This window comes from Staurois parvus, unplaced genomic scaffold (genome assembly GCF_062004578.1).
Source record: "Staurois parvus isolate SC_StPar_1 unplaced genomic scaffold, SC_StPar_1.0 ptg000235l, whole genome shotgun sequence".
Lineage (NCBI taxonomy): Eukaryota > Metazoa > Chordata > Amphibia > Anura > Ranidae > Staurois > Staurois parvus.
Genome location: NW_028318031.1, coordinates 3,671,910 through 3,697,452, shown reverse-complemented (window position 1 = coordinate 3,697,452; position 25,543 = coordinate 3,671,910). Strand labels below are relative to the sequence as shown.

The following is a 25,543-nucleotide window of genomic DNA, read 5'->3' as shown; positions in this document are numbered from 1 at the left end:
GTAAAGGCTTTTTTCTAGCAACTCAACCATGCAGCTCATTTTTGTTCAGATATCGTCATATTGCACTCCTTGACGCAACCACACCATCTGTTTCCAGAACAGCCTGTATTTCTCCTGAGGTTACCTGTGAGTTTTTCTTTGTATTATGAACAGTTCTTCTGGCGGTTGTGGCTGCAATCTTTCTTGGTCTACCAGACCTTGGTTTGGTATCAAGAGATCCCAGAATTTTACACTTCTTAATAAGTGATTGAACAGTACTGACTGACATATTCAAGGCTTTGGATATCTTTTTATATCCTTTTCCATCTTTATAAAATTCCATTACCTTGTTACGCAGGTCTTTTGACAGTTCTGCTCCCCATGGCTCAGTTTCTAGCCTACTCAGTTCATCCTTGAGAGAGCTAACAAACGCATTGACTATTTATATACAGACACTAATTGCAATTTAAAAAGCCATAGATGTGGGAAATTAACCTTTAATTGCCATTTTAACCTGAGTGTGACACCTTGTGTGTCTGTACCAAGGCCAAACATTCCAGGATATGTAAACTTTTGATCAGGGCCATTTGGGTGATTTCTGTTATTGTTATGATTTAAAAAGGAGCCAAACAGCTATGTGATAATAAATGGCTTTAAATGATCACTGTCTTTAAATAAAATACTGTTTTTTGCGTGATCATTCATAATTTCAGTAACAATGCCAAAATTTCATGATTTCTGACGGTATGCAAAATTTGGGGGACAACTGTATTAAAATTTCTTTCAAAAAGCACGTGTTGCTGCTAAAATTGCCTGAAAAGAGTCTTGTTCAAACTGATGAGAGGGCTGTTTCACACCAGATGCAGTCCAGTGTGTTTTTATTTACATCAAAAACACATGGACAGTGTTTTCCATGTGTTCCAATCCCTGGTTCATACCAGTGTGGTCAGTTCTAGTGCATTTTTCTGTATGGAATGCAGCAAAATGCATGTAAATGCACCAGTGCACTGGAACAGACATTGTTCGGAAACAAGATATAGATTTTTTTAAGTGTCAAAATGAAAAGAGGAAAAAGAAAAATGCACTGGAATGCATTGAAATAGCATCAAAAACATGTGTAAATATGTTTGCAAAACTCCATTCAGAACACAGAAATTTGGGTAGCAACCAGCCCTGAATCAGAATTGTATACTGATGCTTTTTGGAAGCCAAGCTAATTGTAGAAGTAAAAAATCAATTCCATGGCCAGCTATGCACTGCCAGTGTACACTGTCACTGAGACTGTGAAAATCGTACTGTTCTGTAACACCACATACAGCTTTAATGCATCCCCCTAGCATCGTATTTAAAGGATTTGTGTATTTTAAATATTGCATTCCAGTGATGATTGGTACATGTCCCCCATGACAGTGTCCAGCTTTCCATGGCTTTTTAAAAGTAATTTGCCAAGTAAACCTAAAATTGGCCAGAAGATTCACCCCATAGACTTCAATAGGATTCACATCTAAGTTTGGGTTTACCAAATTTCAAACAAGATTCACTGAACCCTTGGCAATCCAAACCCAGACAGATGTGCCCATCTGAATGTATCCACACTCAACGGAATGAATTGGTTATCTTAGTTATCTTTCATTTTGATTAATTACTGAGATGTTTGCAGTATATTTGGGAAAAGGAACAGCAGTCCAAACAATTATAATTAATAATTTCTAAAGTTTTAGATCTCTATATATAACCTATTAACATTTATTTTACTTTTTCTGAAACTGATAGAACTGCTAGTGTGCAGTTTAACTGATTCTCAGGACCCAGATGACACCATAAACAGCTTGTTGCCCATGCTGTTCCACCACTGATAACGATGACTTTCTGGGGAAGAAAAGTGGCTGTTCAATGGACGACATCCTAGATAGAGTAATTAGTCCAATTAGAGCTGATTTTTTATTTTTAATTTCAATAGGCCTGGCCAATTAAAAAAAAAAACATTACATGCAGTCAAATTCCCGTATCTATTATAAAAAAAACTTTTTAAAAAGTCATTATAGAAATGTTTATTGATGAATAGAAATGTCAGGAAATAGAAACTTTGTCAGCTACAGCAACTGTCTACTGAAAAGTTAGTTTTGCTTTATTTTTTGCTTTTATTGCCAAGAGATGTTTTTTCAACTCAGTATTTATCAGTCATTCATGAGACAACTCCTGTAATTTATACAAACAAGGTTACTGTCATGCATACATTTTAGAACAGTCGATGATGTTTCACATTCTTGGGGTGCCGTGCATTTTCTGTGTTCTTTTTAGCTCATCTCAAAAAACATGTAATTCTAGAATTGAAATGAGAAATATATGTGAATCTAGAACATCCTAAATGTGGTTTATATTAATTAACAGAGATAACAATAAATACATTTATTCACAGCAGTGGTGCTGCTTCTTACCAGTAAAAATGTTGCAGCTAAAAGAAGGGCCTTGTCAGTTGGACTGAGAGAGGCTGAAACTGAACAACACAAGCAGTTGTTTTTAAGTCAAATGCAAAAACAAATATCATACAATCATCCCATTTCAACTAATATTCTGCAACCCCTTAGGAGTCCAAGATGGCCACCTAAATCTTATGAGAGCTCCAATGAGACTCAGGCTTTCCCATGATGGCACCCAGGGCCAATTGTAGAGAACACACTGGTCCTAAGCCAGGATCTCCTTTAGCTCACAGTATTGAAAAACCACTTTGTTTACTACAGAAGTAGGAAGTAACTTAGTGATCCCGCAATCATGTGTAAGCCATAGTCTTTATATGGAAAGCTCAGACACTGTCTCAAAGACACAGCCTTATTGAGAGGATTTGGAAGAAGGGACTTTGCAATGTCAGGAAGGCCACACAGTGAAGATCTCAGTAGATGTTGACCTCATGGTCCATTAAGAAACTGCTTAGCTGGTGAACATGGTGGATATGTACCTTTGATCAATATCTCATTAACAATAATTCTACTTACTCATTTCAAGCGAAAAACCTTTTTCTGTTTTGGATAGTGGAGAAGGATAAGAATTCTTGTTATTTTTTTACTGTAATCCAGAGCTTCATTTGATATATTTATCCTCACCCCTGTCCTGCTGACAATGGTTTCACCACACAGGAAGTAAGGGAAAATCTGCAACAGCAACACCTACAAAAATAAAAATCTGATATGCTAAGGATAGCCTTCACCTATTTAGGAGTTCCCCTCACTACCTGTCAGGTAAAACTGTTTCAGGGCTAATCACTATAACAGAACCCATAGACAGCAATTAAAATTGTACAGGGGTTTTAATACTTCCAAGCTCTATCTAAAACGAAAAAAAAAAAAAAATCCTGGATATACACTTTAAATATACATTATATTGCCAAAAGTATTGGGATGCCTGCCTTTACATGCACATGAAGTTTAATGCCATCCCGGTCTTACTCCGTAGGGATCAATATTGAGTTGGCCCACCATTTGCAGCTATAACAGCTTCAACTCTTCTGGTAAGGCTGTCCACAAGGTTTAGCCGAGTGTGTCTATGGGAATGTTTGACCATTCTTCCAGCATTTGTGAAGTCAGGCACTGATGTCGGATGAGAAGGCCTGTCTTGCAGTCTCTACTCTAATTCATCCCAAAGGTGTTCTATCGGGTTGAGGTCAGGACGCTGTGCAGGTCAGTCAAGTTCCTCCACCCCAAATGCTCTCAGCCATGTCTTTATGGACCTTGTTTTGTGCACTGGTGCACAGTCATGTTGGAACAGGAAGGGGCCATCCCCAAACTGTTCCCACAAAGATGGGAGCATGAAATTGTCCAAAATGTCTTGGTATGCTGAAACCTTAAGAGTTCCCTTCACTGGAACTAAGGGGCTAAGCCCAACCCCTGAAAACAAAAACCCCACACCATAATCCCCCCTCCACCAAACTTTATACTTGGGACTATTTAGTCAGGCAAGTACCGTTCTCCTGACAAACGCCAAACTCAGACACGTCCATCGGATTGCCAGACAGAGAAGCATGATTTGTCACTCCACAAACATGTCTTCACTGCTCTAGAGTCCAGTGGTGGCATGCTTTACGCCACTGAATCTGACGCTTTGCATTGCACTTGGTGATGTAAGGCTTGGATGCAGCTGCTTGGCCATGGAAATCCATTCCATTAAGTTATCTACGCACTGTTGTTGTGCTAATCCGAAGGCCACATGAAGTTTAGAGGTCTTTAGCTATTGACTTTTGTAGACAGCTGGTGACTTCTATGCACTGTGCGCTTCAGTATGCACTGACTTTGCTCTGTCATTTTACGAGGCCTATCATTTTGTGGCTGAGTTGCTGTTGTTCCCAGTTGTTTCCACTTTGTTATAATACCACTAACAGGTGACTGTGGAATTTTTAGTAGCAAGGAAATTTCATGGATGGAGTTATTGCACAGGTGGCAACCTATCACGGTACCATGCTTGAATTCACTGAGCTTGTGAGAGCAACCCATTCTTTCACAAATGTATTTAGAAGCAGTCTGCATGCCTAGGTGCTTGCTTTTATACACCTATGGCCATGGAGGTGATTGGAACACCGGAATCTAATTATTTGGAGGGGTGTCCCAATACGTTTGGCAATATAGTGTATTTAAAACAACTTTTAAATGTAAGCAGTTTACGTTCCCCTTAACTATTGGGCTCCATTACTTGACCAGGCTGTGTATTCCCACAGGAGGACTCAGGCTTCAAACCACCTTAAATCTTTGTCTCTGAAGCTGAAGGGTCAGACTCAAACTGACATGATATTAAAGCTACAACTGTAAATAAAGGAGCTTATATAAAGTTATATTACAGAGGCATGTATATTGTTCTCTGTGATTAAGCTTCCAATGGGTGGGGCGAAATGCATTAGAGACAAGGCTCAGGAGGACCTCAAGGCTGAGGCCGTTCATATTTCTTTTCACCTGTTGAGCTAGTGGTGTGCGGTATCTCTCATCCCCTCCTATTTCCCTGCTTTCTGGATTAAGCATAATACAGCCTTAACCCTTACATTGCTCTGAGACACAGGATCTACCAGAGCACCTTGCGCTGCACTATAAGTAGTATAGGGTATTGTGAGCAGAGCACAACAATAAAGCAAAAGCAGGCCACCAAAAATGACACAAATTACTGATGTCATTAGCATATCTCCGACTCACTTGTATAAGTGTGGATACATAAACCCAAAGAACAACATACTAAGCAATATGATAGTGTGACAAGGACAACCCTATCTGAAAAAGAAGGTTTCTAGATGATCCCTCAGGGAAACATACCTTCCACCGGTGGCAAGTTATTTAAAGCTTACGGCTGTTGAGATTTACAGAGCCTACATGGTGTTAATAGGGCATGTTTTATGGGCCTAATTTACCCTGTATATTCGGGGAATTTTTTGGAAATCCTCTTTGGAGGAGAATCTACATATATATATATATATACGCTATCCTATTCAGGTATTTTTTGCTGTGACATAGCCACATCCTTATAAAACCGCAAATAACCTTCTCTAATTGAGCAATTTTTGGAAACCCTTTATTGGGTATATTAAACTCAGGTATCTACGGCCTGCTATATGCTACATACACATTATATGTGTTTGAAATCCACGCATCGTGTATACCTGGTTCCTCACCCCCATATGCATTTTTGAAAAAGCATCAAGGACCTGATCTTATTTCAAGTCGACAGGAGTCTTCTTGATCCTTATTGATGGTAATATATCCACATTTTATGTGTGTTTTGTTTTCGGGGTCACCTGATGCCCATGATCTATACATTTATTATCTTTTTCTATATATATCCTCAGAATCATTTGGTACTGTGGACCTTGTTTCATTTGGGGTGGCTATCCAGGAAGTCCCTACACTTGAGAAGCGGGTATGATAGTCTCACTTTTGAGAAGGTAACAGCAGTATCCATTGACTATTGTGGAGGGAGGCCTGGTAAATTTTGGATGTGATTTGGTTTCCATATTTCTATACATATACTATGTATTTTTGTGTTCCAGCTTTTACATTCCAGGAGGTCCCTGACATATATTGGGAACACACCCACTGAATACATGGTTCACTCAAATATAAAGCGGGAAACCTACGGAAACCCAGGATAACTATTTCATCATTACACAACTCTGCCTTATATGGTGCTCTGTTGGCTAAGATGACCCTAAATTGAAGACGCTAAGTGTTTTTTAACATGATTTTATTTTTTTCATATGTACACCGTGCTCATGTTTAACCTCCCTATGATCTATGTGATCAAATAAAGTATTGTTAAAATTCCTTTGAATTCATATTACTCCGCGTGGATCATCTAGAAACCTTCTTTTTCAGATAGGGGTGTCCTTGTCACACTACCATATTGCTTAGTATTGTGAGCAGAGGCATGTATGATTGCTATGAATATGTGAATATGCCGATTCTGACGTTAACCCTTTCGTTGCCAGGTCCGTACGCCGGTTTGCATTGCAATACATCTAATGGATCACAGAGGAGACATGAAGACCCTGCATGTCTCAATAAAGAGAACCTATCACCAAATAATCATCACATAGGAGGCTTTATGCCCCTATGTGATGAAAAAAAAAGATAAGTATTAAAACATTTTTTTTTTGTAAAAACACTTACATTCAAGCACATAACATCCCCCCCAAACTTTTTTGAGGACCCCCACCCCCATATATATGCACATACGAACATAAATGCACACTTCGGGAGGGCGCCTACGCATGAAAACGTCGATTGCACAAGACCTCCTCTGTAACACCAAACTGATCTATAGGGGTTTTTGAGGGTCGTCTATAGAAAATATAGGGTACTGAAGTTTAACACAATTTCATAGGTGCACACAAATTTAAGATTTGGCATGTTGGGTATTTATTTACTCTGCACTACCTCATCTTTTATATTTTACCAAAAATAAGGGTCATTTATTGCATTTGTTTGCCCTAAAATTCACTTTTACTAAAATTTTGTGTTTCCTAGACCTTTGCAATAATATTGCGTGACGTAAAAAGTTGGAACTCCCACTTTTTTATTCTCTATGTGTCTTTAGGCTTAAAATTATTTTTTAAACAAGTGTTCAAAAAATGCAAAAACTACTCTGGCATTGAAAGGGATCATAGTAGGCTCTCTATATGTTCTCTACAAGACCCTCCTCTCTCTGCTTCATGTTCTACAGTAGGTTATTTTCAAAACACCTTCTTTATATGGAAACAACTCATAAATTGACAAATCTATAGAAATTATTTGACAATATTGCGGGCAATATTTTTCACTTACTATCCAGACCAAAGAAATCATGATCCATGTTATAATCGTCATTAAATCCTGGCCACCTCTTCCAAATAATCGCCACAAGTTGTCCTTCCAGAGATGTGACCTGCGCACAATTTGTGACATACATGCACTCCCATCAGAGTTGTCGCTGCAATAATGAAGCCTAAATATGCATCATTTACATCCTCTGCAATATTATGATATTAAAGCATATCATTAACATAATGATACCAGCCACATACACATTACTCTCTATTAATATGTCACTGATTGCCTTCAAATTTGTATCATTATGTAGAAGGAAAAACAAAATAAATGCCCTATTAGGATTGACTTAAAACATTTATCTTTGTAGGACTCTTCTGCGGTTGGACACAAGTGGAATGTAAATCTAAAGAAAAAATCTAGGAAAGGAAAATATAATTTTCTAAAATGTTACATTTCCAATACACAGTTTGCCGGTTATATGCTTGCCATTAGTTTTAATTGTGTGAGTGCAATGTATTTATTTTGCCTGATAATTTTAATAAATGGAATTATGCTTTTCGGTCCCTCTCTTCACTTCCCATGAGTACCTACATCTTATGACCACCAAATGTAATCATCTCCACAAATAAGGAACCCATCTACATCAAGGTAGAACCACAAGACCAGGGGCGGACTGACAACTCATGGGGCCCCCGGGCAATAGAGGATCATGGGGCTCCTGTGTCCTTGCCCAAACTCAAAAAAGCCTATGAAAAAGGTACCAGGGGCATCTCATGGGGCCCCCTACTGACCCTGGTCCCTCGGGCACCGCCCAAGTTTCCATATGGTCAGTCTGCCACTGTACAAGACCCAGCAATACCGGGATTTTCCCACTAAACGCACCAGACTCTTATTTAAACGTAAGAGTCCACGCAAGTTGGTGAGTGAGGGAAAACACAGGTGGGGTGCACAGTATGTTAATAGGCACTTTATAAGAAGGATACAGCACAGACACGGTTTTATAAGACTGTACGTTTTTGCACATTTATGGACCTTTAATGGTGTAATTGTATAATATGACACTACTTATGTATTTGTGTATTTATGATTTGGCAGCGCTTAACTACCCCTATTGTTTGGTTAACATTTCCAATACAATCTATTATCGTCTGTTACTGTAAAAATAATACATTTTCAATTAAAACATTAAGATTTCTCTTAACAGCTTCTCCAAAATGTAACAAGAATGAGGTCTAGTGCAGAGACAAGGTCCTTTATTACTCAGGGTGAAAAGGCCAAAGTGTACCCCTCCACATAAGCTGTGAACTACTTCAGCAGCATAGTTTGCAGGTCCTGCCCTTTTTGCACCACCACTCCTGCTGAAGCATCCAAGGCAGCCAGCTCTTCTGTCTTCTGCCTGCCCTGTGGCCCAGGCCTGGTGAGGTCTGATGAACCCCAAACTGTGTGGAGAGAATGGAGGAGTAATACTAAACACAGTCCCACCCTCATTTTCCAATATTCAAAAGTCAATAACAAGACAGTCTATTTTTTTTCCCTTTAACCGCTTTCCCGCCGAAGAGCGACAGAGGTGCGCATTATCAGGTATATTTACATGATTTTGCATTTCTGGGTAGGGGGGCTGCCATTTGCGGCCAGTAGTCACCGTGTCCCAGCCGGTGATTATCTTCGACAGGAAGGAGGTCTGTTTTGTTTACTAACAGTCCTTCTCTCTGTCAGCTCGGGCGCACTGCTCTAGATGGCTGTGCACAGAGCAGTGTGATTACAGTGAAGCACACAGACACCGTCCCCTAGTTAAACACTCCCTGCACACAGTTAACCCTTTGATCACCCCTCCTGTTAACCCCTTCCTGCCCAGTGCCATTAGTGCAGTGTCCGTGCTTTTTTTTTTTAGCACTGATCACTGTATTGGTATCATTGGGGATGTCAGTGACACCAAGTCAGTTTCCCCCAGTTTCAGAATGTCCACTGCAGTCCCGCTATCAGTCGCTGATTGCTGCCATTACTAGTAGAAAAAAAAATTCCAGCATAATTCCAAAAAATTGGAGCCAGCTCTGTCTACTTCATTGCTGATAGATTACAAGGAACACAGACTTCTCCTCATCTTCTCCACACTCCTCATCTCCATAACCGCTCCTCTTGCACAGGCAGAGAGCACATAAAGTTAATAGCTCACAAGATTTCTGCCAAAACTAATCAGGTGTTTTATGCACTTATTGAATAGATATAGAATAAAAAACTTTCAATGGTTTAGCAGCCCAAAAGGGAGCAAATAGAAGAAGTTAATTGATATGGTTTACATAATCTTGAAGGAGGAAAGGACTGCTTCCAGGTAAGTATGTTCTTTTTGCATTGTTATATACTCTACGTCCCATACTCTACGTCCCTCCCCCCCGACCAGGCCATTTTATGCGATACGGAGCTGTGTTACTTTAACTGACAATTGCGCAGTCATGCAACACTCACATTCAAACATCAACTCCAGATCTTTTACCAATTTAAGTGATGAAGAAATAATGGAGTAGCCCACACCTGGCCATGAAACAGCTTTTGATTCAATTGTCCAATTACTTTTGGTCCCTTGAAAAAGGAGAGATAGCTACTCTTAAGAGCTGTAATTCCTAAACCCTTCCTCCAATTTGGATGCACATACCCTCAAATTGGTAGAAGGATTTACTGGTACCGCACCCCTAAATTGAAACACTATGAATACGACCCTAAAAAGAAAAGCAAATGGGGTTTTAAAGGTACCATACCATACATTAAAAAGAATCTTACAAAAATATTTAATAATTACCTTTTATTAGTTAAAAAGAGCCACCAGTATAACAGGCTATACTTTGTAGCACCGTTTGTCTGTTGTATTTGGGCATAATATGCTTAATGTGTTTAATTGTTATGTTCCTCAAATTAAACCTGAGAGTGTGCACTTTCAGCCCATATCTACTACATAACTATAGCTTGAATTTGTTTTGGTAAATACCTGAAAAAAAAACTAAAATTGTGCCTGTGTCCAAATATATGTGGACCTATTTGCGCATATATATATAAATATATATATATATACAGTATATATATATATATATATCCATCGATCGACTTGGGTACAACCAGCATGCCGGATTTTTAGCATGCGCTAGAAGTAAGCCTTGTGCTCTCCCAGCAGGGATGGCTCCCCATGTCCCCTTGCCGGGAGAACACAATAGCTTCATGGGAGGTATTCCCTTTTTAACACTGACTGTGTTAATGGGGGAATTGAGAGATTTTCTTTCCTGCAGCCCATAGTTGCAGGAAAGTAAATTGCGTAATCTATGGCCTGTCTAAAGCCCCATACATACTGTCCGTTTTCATTTGCATGCTAGTCTCATATTAAAAGTAAAGAGGTTACTAAATTTCCGAAAATTCTTGTATGACAGAAAAAAATTTGAAAGTGATGTAATGTATTTGTATTGTATTTTCAGATGAAAACTGTACTGATTAAACAAAAATCATACAATCTGGTATTGTAGAAGAGACATTTTCGTGTTTGCCCCTTCAAATAATTTTGGATGAGAGCGGTGTACTAACAATCAGATTATCGTACAATCGCTTCGATTGCTGTATTTTTCATACGATTTTCTGATCGTCTGTACTAGGCTTTAGTATTTTTACTAGGCAAGCATTGTTCAGTTAATACTATCATTAAATAATGTCATTAAACTGCAGGAGAGTGGAGGTGATGGCCATTGCAACCAATCAGATGCTAGTTTTTCTAAACTGTATTAGAATAAAATTAAAGTAGCGATTTGGTGATAGGGTAATTGCCTCCACCAATCAGCAGTTTACAGTGCAAAAATAAGCAGCCTTTTAGGAGCAAAACTATGGCCATTTCTAAAACTGTTATATGTATATATTTCTTGTTGCAAGTGAAGAATCCATCCAATTCGCTGCTGGCCAGCAAATGTTTCCTTTGTTTTCTTTTGTAATTCAGATACACTCTGTTGTCTTACCTGGAATTCCTGCTCAGTATGACAGCGAGCTGCACTCCAGGATCCGCGAATGTCCATGGTTCTTATTCCTTCTGAGTTGTGCACTGAGAGGCTTGGACTAAACATGCTCCACCTGAGCCAGCAGCATAAAACAAAGAATAAAAAATAACCATAGAAAGCAGCTTTACTAGTGTTTTTGTACTTGTAAGTTATTCTGACTCCAGTCTAGCACTTTGTTTAAATTGTATTTTTATGAACACGTCATAGAGAGAACCGTTGTCTGTAAGCAACGCTACGTACAATATATATATATATATATATATATATATATATATATACACACTTATTTTTAAATTTATATTCAGATAGGATGCCAGAAGTTGTGTACATGTTCAACAATGAATAGTAATCTGATGGAAAAAAAAGTAGAGTGCACATAATTATAACAATAACGCATAATTTTCACACCATTTGAAAATGAAGTTGTTTATATACTAGTATTTCTCCTGCCTTATTGTCTCCTTCATTTTTCTCTTCTTTTTATTCAATAATCTACAATTAGATCAATAACATACTGCTCAAACAAATAAAACGAACACTTTGAAAACACATCAGATCTCAATGGGGAAAAATATCATGCTGGATCTCTATACTGATATGGACTGGGTAATGTGTTAGGAACGTAAGGATGCCCCATTGTTTGATGGAAATGAAAATTATCAACCTACAGAGAACTGAATTCAAAGACATCCCAAAAATCAAAGTGAAAAAATGATGCAGCAGGCTAGTCCATTTTACTGAAATTTCATTGCAGCAACTCAAAATGGTACTCAGTAGTTTGTATAGCCCCCACGTGATTGTCTGCATGCCTCACAATGTCGGGGCATGCCCCTAATGAGACGACGGATGGTGTCCTGGGGTATTTCCTCCCAGATCTGGACCAGGGCATCACTGTGCTCCTGGACAGTCTGAGGTGCAACCTGGTGGCGTCAGATGGACCTAAACATGATATCCCAGAGGTGTTCTGTTGGATTTGGGTATGGGCGAGCATAGGAGCCATTCAATGGTATCAGTTCCATTGCCACATGAGGCCGAGCATTGTTGTGCACCAGGAGGAACCCAGGACCCACTGCACAAGTGTAGGGTCTGACAATGGGTCCAAGGATTTCATCCCGATACCTAATGGAAGTCAGAGTGCCATTGTCTAGCCCGTAGAGGTCTGTGCGTCTCTCCATGGATATGCCTCCCCAGACCATCACTGTCCCACCACCAAAACGGTCATGCTGAATGATGTTACAGGCAGCATAATGTTCTCCATGGGTTCTCCAGACCCTTCCACGTCTGTCACATGTGCTCAGGGTGAACCTGCTCTCATCTGTGAAAAGCACAGGGCGCCAGTGGCGGACCTGCCAATTCTGGTGGCATGTATTGATGTACCATCCTGGAGGAGTTGGACTGCCTGTGCAACCTCTGTAGGGTCCAGGTATCGCCTTATGCTACCTGTAGTGACACTGACCTAGCCAAATGCAAAACTAGTGAAAAACAGTCAGAAAAGATGAGTAGGGAAAACATGTCAGTGGCCTCCACCTGTAAAACCTTTCCTGTTTTGGGGGTCATTTCATTGTTTCCCATCTAGTGACCTGTTGTTAATTTCATTAACACCAAAGCAGCTGAAACTGTTTAACAACCCCCTCTGCTACTTAACCGACCAGATCAATATCCCAGGAGTTTCATTGACCTGATGCTATACTCTGAGTAAAATGTATTCCTTTAAAATTTTGAGCAGTGTATAATCCCCCACATTAGCAGTATTTTAATTCAAAACCAGTCACCAAGCTGACTTTGTACAAATGAGGAGAAACCAACAGCAGGCCAATAATAGTATTCCTCAATATTCAGTACCAGAACTTATTATTTTACCACATATACTTTGAAAACACAATCCTTGGAAAATGACAGATGGAAATCTAACGTTTTAATCTAACTGGTGTCTATCCACTTCTGGACCAGCGACGCAGGCATCACCACGGTACCGATTTTTAGAGTCGGTGGTTGTCTCTCTTGTACAAGCAATCTGAGAAGCTACTAGGTGCTCGATTGCTTGTAAAAGCAGGGTGAAGGAACATCCCTCCCGTCGCCTTCCACCGCTCTCTCCCATCCCACCCAATCGGCTCTGCTTTATTGACCTGATATATTGATCACCTGACATCACTTCCGGTTTACTCAGAAACTTTTGGCACCATTTTTAAAAACCTGAAAGCATTCAAAAACACAGATCTTGGTGTTTTGAATGATTTCAAGTGCAGAGGAGGGATTGGGGTCTTATAGGCCCCAGATCCTTCCATACAAATACCTGTCATGTGTCTATTGCTCACAGGGGATGTTTACATTCCTTGTGACAGCAATAAAAGTGATGAAAGAAAAAATTTAAGTGACAGTGTAAAAAAAAAATACATTTAAGTGCCCCTGCACTTGAATGTAGGCGAATCCTTTATAATACTTTTGGAATTGGAATCCTTTGGAATTGAGAGAATTTACTCATGAACGTCTTCTAAAATGCCTTCTAGAAATATTATGTAAGCCCTTGGTGATGGTAACTAGTAAAGGCTTTTGTGTTCGATGTGTGCATACTTGATATAACGTGCAATTTTTTCTACTGGCCAATTCAATGGTCTGTGATGTCCATCCATGAACACCTTTGTTGTTCAGTGTTTCTTTTTGACAGAGACTTTGACAAGAAATTTTGGTAGGTCCTTTGCTCTTATCCTAAGGGTAGCATTTCACATTTGCATTTCACATTGCACTCTTGTTGTGACGTTTACTGGACAACCGCTCATTGGTATAGCAGCAACAATACTGCAGTGTGGATTACTGGACACCTAGGCTTTTGAGAATGTTTTACAGTCTTTTCCACTTTTATACAGCTATACAGACACTCCTCGCTTAACGACCTACCTGTTTAGCGACCACTCGCACTTACGACCATCTCTTCACCGTTACGACCGCTCACACTTACGACCATCTCACTGACGGTACGTGCTAAAACGTGGTTACGCACTAAACGTGGTAGCGGTGGTAGCGACCCTGTGTCTCAAAGTCATTCATCATTCATGGCTGAAATTGTACACTATTCTGAGGTCCGGTACTGCTGGTTTCCTGGTCAGTATTCACATTTCAGCAGTACTGTAAACTACTGTATTTTTTTGCGATGCAAAGAAAAAAACTTTATAAACAGCTATACTGTACTGTACTGTATACAGTCCAGGATCTCTCTCAGGCCCACACAATACAGCACAGTAGTGTGACAATACTGTATACAGTACAGATATAGTACATTACAGTATGTACAGTACAGTGTAACTATTTATAAAGCTTTTTCTTCAAGCATACAAGTTGTGTGTGATCTGGGTGCCTTATTCTGTATTGTACTTTACCCCAGATGTCTCCAAAAAGGAAAAGCAAGGTTGCACCAGAAAATGCCAAGAAACAAAGGAAGGCTATTGATCTTGAGAAGAAAATAAAGATCATAAAGGATTATGAAGGTGGCAAAAAAGTCCATGAGATAGCACATGACTTGCATCTGGCACATTCAACCATTTCAACAATCCTTAAGGATAAAGATAGAGTAAAAGAGGCAGTGAAAGCATCAACAGGATTTAAAGCCATAATAACTAGACAGCGGAAAGGCCTAATTCATGATATGGAGAAGTTACTGGCTATCTGGTTTGATGACCAGATTCAAAAAAGAATGCCATTGAACCTTTCAATAATTCAAGCCAAGGCACTCAATATCTTTGAGACTTTGCAAGCACGCAGCGGTTCAACCGAAACCTTTACAGCAAGTAACGGATGGTTTCAACGGTTTTCTCGAAGATTCAACCTGCATAATCGGAGTGTCAGTGGTGAGGCAGCAAGTGCAGATGTAGAAGCAGCAGAAAAATTTGTTGACCAATTTGATAAAATCATAGAGCAAGGTGGCTACTGTCCAGAACAGATCTTCAATGTGGATGAAACTGGACTTTTTTGGAAGAAAATGCCTGAAAGATCCTATATACACAAAGAAGCTAAGACAATGCCTGGCTTTAAGGCATTTAAGGACAGGGTCACATTGTTGTTGGGAGGAAATGTTACCGGGTTTAAGTTGAAGCCTTTGCTTATCTATCGCTCTGAAAACCCACGTGCATTGAGCAAAGTTAGAAAGAACACACTGCCTGTTTACTACCGAGCAAATAACAAGGCATGGATGACTCAAGCTTTATTTGAGGATTGGTTCACCCACTGCTTCATACCCTCAGTGAAGCATTATTGTCAAGAAAAGGGCATTCCTTTTAAAATTATCCTCCTGCTTGATAATGCTCCAGGCCATCCCCAGTATCTTGATGACCTAAACCCAGATGTAAAGATAGTATATCTACCTAAAAACACAACTTCAATCCTTCAGCCAATGGACCAGGGGGCCATAGCCACATTTAAAGCATACTATTTACGCACAACTTTTTCCAAAGCTGTAGCAGCAACAGAAAATGATGAAGTAACTCTCCGTGATTTCTGGAGATCTTACAACATTTTAGACTGCATAAACAACATTGAATCCGCTTGGAAGGGAGTGACAGAAAAGTGTATGCAAGGCATATGGAAAAAATGCCTAAAATGTTTTGTGAACAATGTTGCAGTTTTTGAGAAAGATGAACATGTTGATGCCATAAATAAAACAACTATGGAACTTGCTAAAGTGCTTAATTTAGAAGTTGAGGTGGAAGATATTGAGGAATTAGTGCAATACAGGGAGGGAGAGCTAACTACCGAAGATTTATTAGAGTTGGAAGCACAGCAGAACCTGGCGGAGGAGGAAGAAGAAAATGAAAACATGGAAGAAGTACCAAAGAAGTTTACTGTGAAGGGATTAGCTGGTGTGTTCTCAAAAGTGAATGCAGCTATGTTCCAACTAGAGAGTATGGATCCGAATGTTGAACGATTCACAAAGGTGGAAAGACAAATAAGTCAAGTTTTACAGTGCTATCGTGAAATATATGAAGAAAAAAAGAAAATGACAAAGCAGACCACTCTAAGTGGATACTTTTGGAAAGTTACACCAAGCACTACCAATGCTTCAATTTCTACTCCATCGTGTCCCTTACCTGGGCCTTCAGCAGCTCCTGATAATAGCTCTGATGATGACACAGATGAAGATTTTGAAGGATTCGTTGACTAAAATGATAGCCTGAATTTATTTTTTTTTGTTTGTTTGTTTTGTTTTTTTTGTTTACTGTATTTTAAATATCCTTTTTCCTTCTTGTACACTCTACAGTACAGTACTGTGGTTTTTGGTGCTTTAATGTACCTACTGTACTTTGCTAACTTTATGTTCTGTAATACAACATTCCAGTACTGTGTGTAAATTACACAACCTATGCAAATTAAGACAAGTGGAAGTTTTCAGTTTGATCTTTCTTGTTATTTTACTTATTCAGAATACTGTATTGTCAAATACTATGCATATATTGTACTACTGTATACAGTACATGCAGTTCCTCACTTAAAGACCAATTCGCTTAACGACCAAGTCGTTGAAACGGAACTCGGTCGTTAAGCGAGGAGTACCTGTACTGTACTTCTAAGGTTTTCTTATGTGTCTTTTGATTGAGAAATGGTTCACTTGAGAAAAACAGATTCTGGCATTAACCAACGTAGGGCATTTTATAGATTGGGGCACCATAAATCTGCACCTTTAATGCCATCTCATTGGTTGGCCTACCTGAGCTTTATCACCCACTTTGTAAGATGTAGTTACCATATGTCTTGACTTCTTCCCATCCAAGAACTTTGGTTGATTAAACCATTTGCTCAGTAAGGATATGACAGTTAATGTTGTACTTAATAAAGAAACATCTATTATCACAATTTCAAAAGGAAATCATATCATATTTTAAGAGCAATCCTTGTGGAAATCCAGGTAATTACAAAATTCAAAAGCCTGAAGAAAACATGAACACCATTTTTGTGATGGTTTTTATCTACAGAGACCCCCCCCAAAAATTGCTGTAACATACTCAAAGGTTTACTATTTATAATATATTAGAATTTACCTCTGCTGCACAAAGCCTAGAAGATTGTTAGATGAGTTGAATACTCTAATGACCATGAGGCAGCAGAACAAGCAGCAAATATCTTCACGGTAGGGTCTGCTAAACTTCAACACCTCCTGTCTGTTCTGGTCACAGAGGCGAAGATAGCAGGAGCGGGCAGGACCACATAGCTGCAGGCACAAACTGCTGGAGTCTGCATTAAAACAGGACATTCTAATTAGTCCTTTGAGTAATGAAATTGTATGCATAGTATAGTCCATCCATAGTATATTTCATCCATAGCAGGGGCGGACTGACCATTTGGAAAGTAGGGGGCCCCATGAGATGCCCCTGGTACCTTTTTCATAGGCTTTTTTGAGTTTGGGCAAGGACATGGGCCCCATGATCCCCTATTGCCCGGGGGCCCCATGAATTGTCAGTCCGCCCCTGATCCATAGTATTTTCCATCCATAGTATAGTCCATCCATAGTATAGTTCCACTGAGATGTCACTAACCCGGTGATCAGGGCTGCTGTTAGAAACCACAGGGCCCCATTGAGCCAACCTGACAGGGCCCCCCTCCAAAAAAAACCCCAAACAAAAACAGTTGACGATGCTTTAGTTATGAATGAACACAGTGAGTGATCAGTACTGATCACTCATTGTGTTCATTCAGGAAAGGAAGGGGCTGGTAAATGTGACATATTTACCGGACCTTTCCCCCACTCTTCTTCCTGAAGGATTCTATTGTGTGCTTACAGCTGCAGGAGGGAAGCCGGCAAGACTGTGAGGGTGGGGGCACACAGGGGGGCCTTGGTAGCAGGGGAAACGTATGGTGCACAGGGAGGGTGATGGGTGTGGTGGGGGTATTACTGTAACTGATCCCCTGTATGGTTTTCTCTGCAGCAGCAGAAAGCCAGAGAAGAAGCCAACTTTTAGCTGCTGCATAGAGAGACATACAGGGGATCGGTTCCAGCAATTGCCCCCCTCTCCACACCGATCACCCTCTCTGCCCACATCCAATTCACCCAGCTGCCTGGGCCCCTCTGCTGGCCTGGGCCCCGTACAAAAGGACTGGTGGTACCCCCTTACCCACGGCCCTGCTGGTGATACCTTAATTAATGACAGTAAGGCTTCCCAGTGCTACCTCCACAAGCTTACAGACTTGCAGGCTCTTGTGGACTAATGGTCTATGGTAACCTTGCATAGGAAGCTACATAACTGAACCAGGAAAAAATCCTCCTGGCTAGGTTCAGTGGAAGATGTGTGAAAAAAGGACTGTAAAAAATTACAAATCTTTCAGCAGATAAAGCACTAAGCATAATATTTGGAGTTCTGCCTGGATTTCCGCTTCAATAGTTAAAGCCCAATTGACGTTTCTGCTTAATCATCAAAATATATTTGAGACTCATCAAAACAAAAGGTGTCTTACAATGTGTTTTCTTCCTAAAGCAGCCATACCCTGAGTAGAAAAGCCAGACCCCTGCCAGCATGCTGCAAATTGTGACCTTTGCCCTCTGCAGACAAGCAGTGATCTCATTGCAGAGGTCAGTCAAGCCCACTGCTGAATCCAAACAAGAGTTCTACAAACAGTGGGGAGCATAAGCTTTGCTGATTGCAGAGCTATTAGTCTGACTCAGCAGGGGATGTGTTAGACCTCTGCAATGAGAGCACTGCTCCCTCACAGAGAACAAAGATCCCACTCTGCTGGCAGGGACCAAGCTTTTCTACTCAGACTGTGGCTGGTTTAGAAGGAAAAACAACTGTAAATGGCTATATTCTTTCTATTCTATTCTGTTCTGTCCTATTCTATTTTCCTATTCTATTGCTTTATTTTCTATTCTATTCTATTCTGTTCAGTTTTATTCTATTCTTTTCAAACTTCACATTTCGGAAGACAGCTATATTTTTTATATTTTATTCTATTTTTTTTTTATTCTATTCTGTTCTTCATTTTGTATTGTATTCTATTCTTTTATTTTATATTCAATTCCTTTATATTCTATTATTTATTTAATTTTCTATTCTATTCTTTTATTTTCTATTCTATTCTGTTTTAGCCTATTCTTTTCAAATTTTGGAATACGGCTATATTCTTTCTGTTCTATTCAAATTTCAGAATTTGAATTTTGGAAGATGGCTATATTCTTTTTATTTTATTCTATTCTATTTTTTTCTGTTCTAGTCTGTTCTATTTTTTTCTATTCTATTCCAGTCAACTCTATTCTACTCTTTTATTTTCTATTCTATTCTATTATGTTCTATTCTATTCCAGTCTACTCTATCCTACTCTTTTATTTTCTATTCTATTCTGTTTTATTCTATTCTGTTCTTTTCTAAAATTGAATTTTGAAAGACGGCTATATTCTTTCTGTTCTATTCAAATTTCAGAATTTGATTTTTGGAAGATGGCTATATTCTTTGTATTTTATTCTATTCTATTTTTTCTATTTCTGTTCTATTCAAATTTCAGAATTTGATTTTTGGAAGATGGCTATATTCTTTGCATTTTATTCTATTCTATTTTTTTATGTTCTATCCTACTCTATTATTTTCTATTCTATTCCAGTCTACTCTAGTCTACTCTTTTATTTTCTATTCTATTCTGTTTTATTCTATTCTGTTCTTTTCTAAATTGGAATTTTGAAAGACACCTATATTCTTTCTGTTCTATTCAAATTTCAGAATTTTAATTTTGGAAGATGTCTATATTCTTTCTTTTTTATTCTATTCTATTTTTTCTGTTCTATTCTATTATTTTATCCTCTATTCTATTCTATTCCATTCTACTCTATTCTACTCTTTTATTTTCTATTCTATTCTGTTTTATTCTATTCTGTTCTTTTCTAAATTTGAATTTTGAAAGATGGCTATATTCTTCCTGTTTTATTCTATTCTTTTCGAAATATGCATTTTGGAAAATGGCTATATTCTTTCTATCCTATTCTAGTATATACTATTCTACTCTTTTATTTTCTATTCTATTTTATTCCATTCTGTTTTATTCTATTCTTTTTTTTTCATTTGAATTTTGAAAGACGGCTATATTCTTTCTACTTTATTCTAATCTATTCAAAATGTGAATTTTGGAAAATGGCAATATTCTTTCTATTTTTTCCATTCTATTTTATTCCTATCTATACTATTTTTGTTTCTATTCTGTTCTTTTCTATTCTATTCTATTTTAGTCCTTTATTTTTTTATTATATATTTTTTTCCACTCTATTCTTTTCAAAGTTCTAATTTTGGAAGATGACTATATTCTAATACACACAGTCTTTGAAGGAAATCAGCAATAGTCAGCAATATATTTCAATTTTAAAGTTGATTTTTATTTCAACTTCGTTTCATGTTTGATTAGAATTCAATTCGAATTTGGATAATTTGTTATTTTGAACGTAATTTTGTTTCGTTATTTTAGATTCATTTGAATTCTTTACAGTTGTAATTTGAAAATTTTGCTACATCTGAAACTCCGAATAGCAAAACTTTTGTAAGAATTTAGATGCAGAACAAAACAAAGCACACACGTCTACTCAGAAGAAGATGCAGGCGAGGGCAGGGGCGGACTGACAAATCATGGAGCCCCCGAGCAATAGGAGATCATGGGACCCCTGTGTCCTTGCCCAAACTCAAAAAAGCCTATGAAAAAGGTACCAGGGGCATCTCATGGGGCCCCCTACTGACCTCGGGCCCTCCTGGGCGAAGGACAGGACTGATGACAGAAAGGTACATTTAGCTCCGCTTTAATATCAGTCAGGAGTACATGATTGTAATATTAAAACCTACAGGTAGTAGTAGAGAGAATAGTACACTATGAGTGATTGATAGTTTATGTGGATAATTATTCCATCATAAAAACTCATTGAATAACAATGATTGGAGCTTCTGTATGCACCCTTCACCTAATTTTTTTATGACAGATAGAGTGCTCAATGCTGCAATCAAATTCCTAATTTAGCCTTCATTGTAGCATACAGTCCAAAGCAGAGCACAATAAAAAAAATTGTAACACGAAAATCCTGTAAGTACATAAATGATTAGCATTTATTTAAACTTCTTGCTGCGCCTCAATAATAATTTAAAGATTGTTTGATATTTTTATCTGTGTTATATTGGTTGTAGGCACTTTAAACAGAGGAGCTCTAAATAACATCTGGTCTCACATAAATGCAGATTTTCTAAGCACCCTCCTATACAGTTGTATAGATTGCCATAGTGCTTTCATAATAGCAGTGTTACCTTCAATAGCAACAAGTAATTGTTTGGCTGTGCGACTGGAAATAATGTATAATCTTTCTGATTGACAGCAAAGTCCTGAAACGGAAAGCAATGATTACATCCATCCAAGTAATAAAATCAACATTAAAAAACAAACACTAATCATTGTTTACATAAAATTGCACTCCTGTTTAATGAATGTAGGATGCATTAAGTCATTTAGTGTGTATTCACTGTATGAATATTCAAGTGAATAGCAAAGAACAAACACTGAGCAATTTGCATGAATTATAGTGTACCCTCATTAGCACTCGGTTTCATTTATAGTTCTCTTATTTTAAAGGGGATCCTGTTATCCATTTTGTGCAGACAACAGTATGCAAATAAATCAAATTTTATTATTGAAATACGCATCTTTAAGCTGGAGCATTCGTTATATCTCTGTAGCTTTTCAACAGTGATGTTACTAGGCTGTCACTATTTATTACGCTGAAAACTACAGATGGCTGTATTATTGCTCCATAGATGGCTAGGTAGCTTTTTTTAGTATGAATAACAAAGAGGAACGCTCCATTAAAAAAAAGAAAAAAAAACTTTAGTACTAATAATATAGTTAAAGTATTACTAACCCAAGAACTAAAATGCAATATGTTGCTGCTTTCAAGCTAAGAACATTTTCAGCAAATGCACAAAATACCTGCTGATCTTGCCAGAAATGCAATGTATTTCTCACTTCCTGTGAACTGCACCGAAGAATATCTTCCTTTCTAGATATCTTCTATCAAATAACCAATTGCCCTGCCCCCCATGCAGTGGAGATGAGTTATGCAGACATGTTTGTAGTTCAAGCCTGGAGAGTAGCCTATGGTGACAACTATGGCTCCCTCCAGAGATACAGTGGAGGAGTGACATAGCCACCCAGGGACAGGAAGTGCATCATCTGCAGGATCACCAGGTGAAAATAAAGCAAGCAAAAATAGCTTGGAGAAAAAACATATGCAGCCATCACAGAAAGAACTATTAAGCTGCAATATGTTATATTTTTGGTTTAGATTAACTTTAAGGCAAACATTTCTGATCTGGAGAAGAAATGGTAGTTAGTTTTTATATAGGCAAGGCTTTGACCAATATAAATCTGCCCTTCACAAATACAATTCTTGTCTCCACACTGCCTAATAGACCTATTTGTTCACCGTCATTAACACCCTCTCACATAGTCCCCGTCAACTCTTTTCTACCTTTAACGCTTTACTTTGTCCTTCATTACCTCCGCCCACTAACTCACTCACTGCCCAGCAGATCACTAATCACTTCAAAAACAAGATTGATACAGTTCATGATGAGATCTCCACTGTACAGATATTTCCCTCACCCTACACTCCTTGTCTACCTGCACAATCAATATTTCCCTTGTTTAAACCAGCTACTATAGAGGAAGTTAGTAAACTTTTTTCTAAAGCCCACCTAACCACCTGTCCCCTGGATCCAGTTCCCTCGCAAATACTACCGTCACCCTCTGGCTCTATCCTTCACTCTTTAACTCTTCAATCTCTTCTGTTCTACTGGCATCTTCCCCAACTCTAAAACATGTGCTAGTTCTCCCCATACTTAAAAAGGCCTCAGTGGAGCCTACCAATCTTAGCATCCTAAGACCCATCTCCTTACTCCCTTTTGCCTCCAAACTCCTTGAACGTATAGACTACAACCGGCTGAGCTGCCACCTTATTGAGAATAACCTTCTCGATCCCCTTCAATCTGGATTTTGCCCACAAAACTCTCACAGAAACTGCTCTCCTAAAATTCACAAATGACTTACTAACAGTGAAAAACCAATGGTCACTATTCTATTCTGTACACTTACTCTTGGACCTCTCCACTGCCTTTGGCACAGTTGACCACCCCCTCCTCAAAAAAAATTCTCTTTTCTTGGCCTCCATGATTGTACTCTCCTTTGGTTTGAATCTTACCTATCTCACAGCAACTTCAGTGTCACTTACACTCTACTTCCTCCTTTTTTACACCTCTTACTGTCGGGGTCTCTCCTATTCTCGATCTACACTTCTTCCTTGGGTCAGCTGATAGCTTCCCATGGTTTCCAATACCATTTCTATGCTGATAACACACAAATCTATCTTTCTACCACTCACGTGTCATTGATTTACTAACAGACATATCAGACTGGATATCACACCAATTCATAAAACTCAATCTAGCCAAAACTAAGCTCATAATATGTCCTCCCCCAGATGCCTCTTCTTTGTTCCCGTGTCACCTTCTCCCATGCTCACCTCTAGGACGTCTCCCGAGCTTCTCCCATCCTATGGAACTCCCTACCCCAATCTGTCCTAATCTATCTACCTTTAGACGATCCCTGAAAACCCTTCTCTTTAAAGAAGCCTATCCTGCTTCTAACTAGTAAACTGCTTTTTACTTCCTCCATCAGCTCATCCCCCACCGCTATTACCTTTTGTATCACTCAACCCTTCCTTCTAGATTGTAAAATTTAATGAGCAGGGCCCTCTGTTTCCTCTTGTACCAAATTATATTGTAACTGTAATGTCTACCTTCATTTTGTAAAGTGCTGCGCAAACTGTTGGCGCTATATAAATCCTGTATTATATTAATAATATAGAACCATTTCGCACTCCTGCACTCACTGCCATTGCACATCATGCTCTTCTATCTTCTATATTTATCACATTTGTACTAATATATATATATATATATATATATATATATATATATATATACATATATACAGTATATATATATATAGTCTCAAGGGTAGCCAGCCCACCGCACACACTCGATGTATGAAGTGAATGCCCAGGTGCTAACCCACAAATAAATGAATACAAATCTAAAATAGGTAGAGAGACACTCATGGTCTTGCAGCAGAGGTAAATCAAAGCAACAGTATTTTATTGTCAGCGTTTTGACGGAGCTCAGAGACATCTTGAGAAAGAAGGACTGAACTCTGTTGATAATATGATGTTGCATTGATTTATCCCTGCTGCAAGACCACAATACTGTATTTATATAAAAATACCCAACTTATCCTTTTTTATCTTCATTATTAGTCACTAATTGTTAAATGTGAATTATACTCATCATGCATATATTGACTGTCATACGTATGGTATATCTGATTAAAACGTGATCCATGATGCTAGTGGTGCTCATGACATATACCACTGTCCTATTTAATAAAAATCTAATCTGATGTTAGTATATATATTTGTGCTTGCTCTAGAAACATGAAATGGATTCTTACCTTTTGGTTTGGCATTGGAAGTTATACAGAACTGCTGAGCACTGGCTAAGATTTGCAGCTCGGAACAATCTGATTCATCCAATTCTTCCACTACTGTCAGTGTCGCCTGCATGCCCAGCTCCCTGTCCCTGGCTATGTTGTGAGAGGCTGCAGCAGACTGAGGGGGTGCACATGAAACCCTGGTACCTGCTTTCCTTGAGGTTTCTACATTCTTGTGATTTTTAAGTTTTTTATATGGTTGTTTAACGTTCTTTTCAGTTGTCCCCAATCCGCCATCCTGCTGGAGGGAATGTTGTCTGTGTTGAGCCTCCATACATCTGCACATCTTCTCTTCTTTAGGTTTTTTGGTGTGATGTTCAATATGTTTTTCTCTTTGAAGATATCCAAAGGGAGACGGTTGGCAGCGTATAACTGACATTTCAATATATTGTTTATACACTGTGAAGCAAAAGTATGGGCGCTATTAAAAAGTCTATTCTTCTGCCAAATTGTGAGCTTGTAAACATGTAGACTGAACCCAGTTGGGTCCTATATCAGTTTCTCTTCTCTCCGCCTGCTGCTGTTTCTATCCCAACCAACCGGATGCTTCTTAATCCTCTACAGGGGGCTCTCCGGCCTGTCATCCCAACAGATGGGTGAACATAAAAGGAGGCAGAATGTCAACTAAATTCTTGTAAGGATTATAGAAGAAGAGAGACAGTTGAGATTCTTTACTCATGACAACTGGCAGTTCTACCACACAGCCTCTCCCTGGTCTAGGAC

General features: G+C 38.7%; 1 protein-coding gene across 2 annotated transcripts; it reads right to left on the bottom strand.

Annotated features, from left to right (window-relative positions):
* Positions 1-2,014: 2,014 nt before the first annotated feature.
* Positions 2,015-25,280, bottom strand: LOC149460085 (phospholipid scramblase family member 5-like). 2 transcript variants are annotated; one of them, XM_089680171.1, is made up of 7 exons: positions 24,782-25,280; positions 21,529-21,603; positions 17,308-17,500; positions 11,243-11,354; positions 7,272-7,371; positions 2,418-2,476; positions 2,015-2,303 (listed from the first exon to the last, which is right to left on the bottom strand). In XM_089680171.1, the coding sequence occupies exons 1-7, from the start codon at positions 25,197-25,199 to the stop codon at positions 2,277-2,279; spliced, it is 984 nt and encodes a 327-aa protein (XP_089536297.1). In that variant the 5' UTR covers positions 25,200-25,280; the 3' UTR covers positions 2,015-2,276. The 2 variants fall into 2 exon arrangements, 1 of the variants encoding a protein (XP_089536297.1); XR_016313151.1 differs by lacking the exon at positions 2,015-2,303 and having other exon boundaries at positions 2,429-2,476; positions 7,272-7,416.
* Positions 25,281-25,543: the final 263 nt, after the last annotated feature.

Bases quoted from the DNA above. Each gene is read 5' to 3' on its own strand.
- LOC149460085 (XM_089680171.1), bottom strand. From the start codon at position 25,199: ATGTCAGTTATACGCTGCCAACCGTCTCCCTTTGGATATCTTCAAAGA. The intron at 17,501-21,528 runs GTAACACTGCTA...GTTTTAATGCAG, and splicing joins ATTACTTGTTGCTATTGAAG to ACTCCAGCAGTTTGTGCCTG. The intron at 11,355-17,307 runs GTAAATTCTAAT...CTGCTGGCTCAG, and splicing joins CTAGGCTTTGTGCAGCAGAG to GTGGAGCATGTTTAGTCCAA.